General features: G+C 56.9%; 1 protein-coding gene across 1 annotated transcript; it reads right to left on the bottom strand.

Annotated features, from left to right (window-relative positions):
- Positions 1-712: 712 nt before the first annotated feature.
- LOC127752123 (sodium-dependent serotonin transporter-like) lies at positions 713-2,882 on the bottom strand (the record flags this gene model as incomplete). The annotated part of the gene is made up of 5 exons (XM_052276742.1): positions 2,724-2,882; positions 1,650-1,753; positions 1,428-1,552; positions 1,198-1,296; positions 713-858 (listed from the first exon to the last, which is right to left on the bottom strand). Coding segments are annotated over exons 1-5 (633 nt in total), but the record flags the coding sequence as incomplete, so codon positions are not given.
- Between the last annotated feature and the right edge of the window lie 267 nt (positions 2,883-3,149).

Here is a 3,149-nt window from a genome sequence, read left to right as displayed (position 1 = left end):
TCGTATCGTTTCACATTATTGTCTATGAAGTTGCCAACATCCCAGGCCGCTGGTACGTCGTGAGGGAGTGAGCACCGTCTGTGTGTGGGTGCCACCCGCTAGCGAGCGCCAATCAGGGAGCGTCGTGGCGGCAGCACTCACTCCCACTCCACGGCCCTGGCCGAGGCCTGGCCGAGGCCCTGGCAGCCGTGTTTTAACTTAATGACTCTGGAGCCGTCCGTCAGCTCTATCTTGGGCGGCGGTGCTGAGCTGTAAGGTGGATTTCCTCATTTCCTACCTTCCCTTTCCGTGTCTGTCTGCCCGTCTGTCCGTCCGTCTGCAAGCTGGTGGAGTGCATTGTCTCGCAGCTCCCCCGCCACCACCGCTCAGCGCCCGGCTCCGCGGCCCCGAAAGCGAGAGAGGCCCGCTCGCTCCCGCCGTCGTCGAGGTTTCACTGTCATTTCCGCCTGAATTTGTATTCGATGCCTTGGATTTCAAGAGGTGGAACTTTCGCCGCGCCCCTGCGAAGTGAGAGGTGCGGGGCGGTCTTCGGAGGGGTCTGGACCCACCAAGCAGCACTCCTCCGGTCCATTGGGTCACAAAGTGATTCGTGGGGCGGGCTGAGGGTCCCAGGGGAGACCGCCTTGAGAGCCCGCCGCTCTGTCTGTCTGTCTGTCTGTCTGTCTGTCTGTCTGTCTGTCTGTCTGTCTCTATCCATCGGTCCCGTACTTACGTAGGTGCAGGTCGGCAGCGAGAAGAGGTACACGAACACCAGCAGAACCGCCACGAAAATCTCGCGATGCCTCCCGAGCAGGCGGGGGTATTCGTCACAAAGGGCCGTGATCATGGCCTCCAGGCCGCCGAAGGTGGAGTCGAGGCCTGCCGCAAGGACAAAGACATAAGAACTGGGCTCAAGGAAGGTAGGAAGGTGTTGCCGTCCAGGTTCGCATTCAGACAGATGTTTGGTCTCTGCGTTTAAACTTTATTTATAGCATAGAACTGGTCTGTGTCCAAGAGTGCAGAATTTAAACGTATGCAAAACGTCTCAAATTTGCACACCACGCAAGTGTGCATCTTGAGTTGAACACCATGTAATGAGCAAAATCATCACTTCACACGTTGGTGTGCATGTGCATATTTTGCACGCTACTTGTTTTACTAGTGAACGCTTTAAAATAGAGCGAAACGGGCAAAATTTATGACCCTTCTTTGACCTACCAAGTGTGATCAGCATCACGAAGAAGATGATGGACCAGAAGAAGGAGCCTTTCATTGTTGCTATCGCCTCCGGGTACACGATAAACACCAGACCAGGGCCTGGAAATTGATGAAGGAATTCAGACATGTCCTGCTGACCCTGCCTGCGGGGCCGTTCGGAGATTTTCGCCAACAGTATCATTATTTCCACTGAGTATGGAATAATACAGGGTGGGACGGGGTGACCTCACCGTCGAGCCCCACTTCGGCCACGCTCTTGTTCTGCACGTGCGCCATGTAGCCGAGCACCGAGAAGATGACGAAGCCCGCCAAGAAGCTCGTCAGGCAGTTGATGGAGCTGGTGAGGATGGCGTCCCTGCAACACGGGTTGCCGCCGCACGGCCCACCTGTGTGAGTCACTGGCGCCCACCGGGATCGGACGAGTCTCTCTTTAGAAGCGTAGTAGTAATCACCTGTAGCAGTTGTTGTTGAACTTGTTGTAGCTCGCCAGCGCGAGGAGCGTGCCGAACCCAGGGCCGAGGGAGAAGAAGATCTGCGACGCCGCGTCGATCCACACCTGCAGCAGGAGCCGACAGGGCATGAGGCAGTCCGTCAAGTACCCTCTCGATCCCTTAAAGCGTGAATCTCCTTGCCCCCCCTCTCTCTCTAAACCCAGCCGCCCCGCTGCGTCCCGCTGGCCACGTCTGTCACGAGCAGAACGGCCCGTGGTCCGTGGTGGTCACAGCAGCCTGGCGTCCGCCTCTGTCTCCGCCGCACGCCCGTGCCGAGCTCTGTTTTGCTACGCCTCCTTTAAACAGCAGCTGGGCACGGCTAGGCCGACCCTCCCCTCCCCTCCCCCGACGGAGCGCGGGCGTGGGAGAAAAAATTCTAAGGCGCCCAACGGAGGAGGGATTATCCAGCGCGACGCTCAAGTGCGCCTGTCGCGGCCGGCCTCCACCGCCACAGCCTCGGCCACAGCAGCGCCCGGGGCCGGGGCCTCTGCAGCTGTGCGCCGTGTGTCAGCCCCCCTCCCTGCTCCCCCTCCAATTACTTGCCCCTTGCTTCGCTTCGTTACGGCCTGTCCGAGGTCCGCTACCAGCGCCGCTCAGCGCCAGTCCCGATGACGAGGGGAGGCAGGAGGCTCAACTGAGGAGGCCCCGGCTGCCCCGGCCCCGGCGGTAGCCTTCTGCCTTCTCGAGGCGGGGCGGACGGACACCCAACTTTACTTTGCCCGCAGCTCGCCCAACCAAAATTAATTTAACCGCCTCTGACAAATTCGAAACACCCACCAGAAGTCAGCTTGGTTTTAAAAAAGTTGAACTTTGCACGAAAAAAATAAATAAAATAGAACAGCTAAATAGGGGATAACTTATTATTAGCAGCTAAAAGTTTCGCAAAGTGTCGAAAAAAGTTAGCTATCTGGCTGAAAACACTGTGTGTGGCTAAAAATTCAGCTATGTACCTACGCAAAGGTAAATTCTTCGCGACATAATGGCTAAATTAGTAGCTATTCCTCATTTAGCTATCGGTTTAACTATTCAGCTCACCTTGGACTCCTTGAGCTTGTCCCACTGCGGGGTCAGGTAGTAGCGGATGCCCACGTCGGCGCCGGGCAGCGTCACGCCCCGACCGAGCAGGATGAAGAGCACCACGTACGGCGCCAGCGCCGTCACCCACACGGCCTGCAAAAGAGCACCTTTCGTCATGCTGACAGAAAAACAAAACTTTCAACACGGTCTCTCTACTTCTCTCTTATCAGTTTATTCGCTCTTTTCATTATGGATAATTTTTTTTTTAGAGAGCCGCAGCTATCACACGCACGGGGCCCGTCCCCGCCCAGGTCACGCTCCCGTCACGGTATTCAAAAGACGTGCCTCTGCGAAGCGCCCTCTGGTGGCGGCGGCCAGATTGCGTCTGCATGAACCTCTCCATCGAATGGAAAGGAATGTGGAATGAGCGAATGTGCGTGGGGG

The sequence above is a fragment of the Frankliniella occidentalis genome, unplaced genomic scaffold (genome assembly GCF_000697945.3).
Source record: "Frankliniella occidentalis isolate FOCC.00 unplaced genomic scaffold, Focc_3.1 Scaffold4232, whole genome shotgun sequence".
In the NCBI taxonomy this organism is placed as follows: domain Eukaryota; kingdom Metazoa; phylum Arthropoda; class Insecta; order Thysanoptera; family Thripidae; genus Frankliniella; species Frankliniella occidentalis.
Note: the sequence above shows the minus strand (reverse complement) of the source record. Positions and strands in the feature narration are given on the sequence as shown.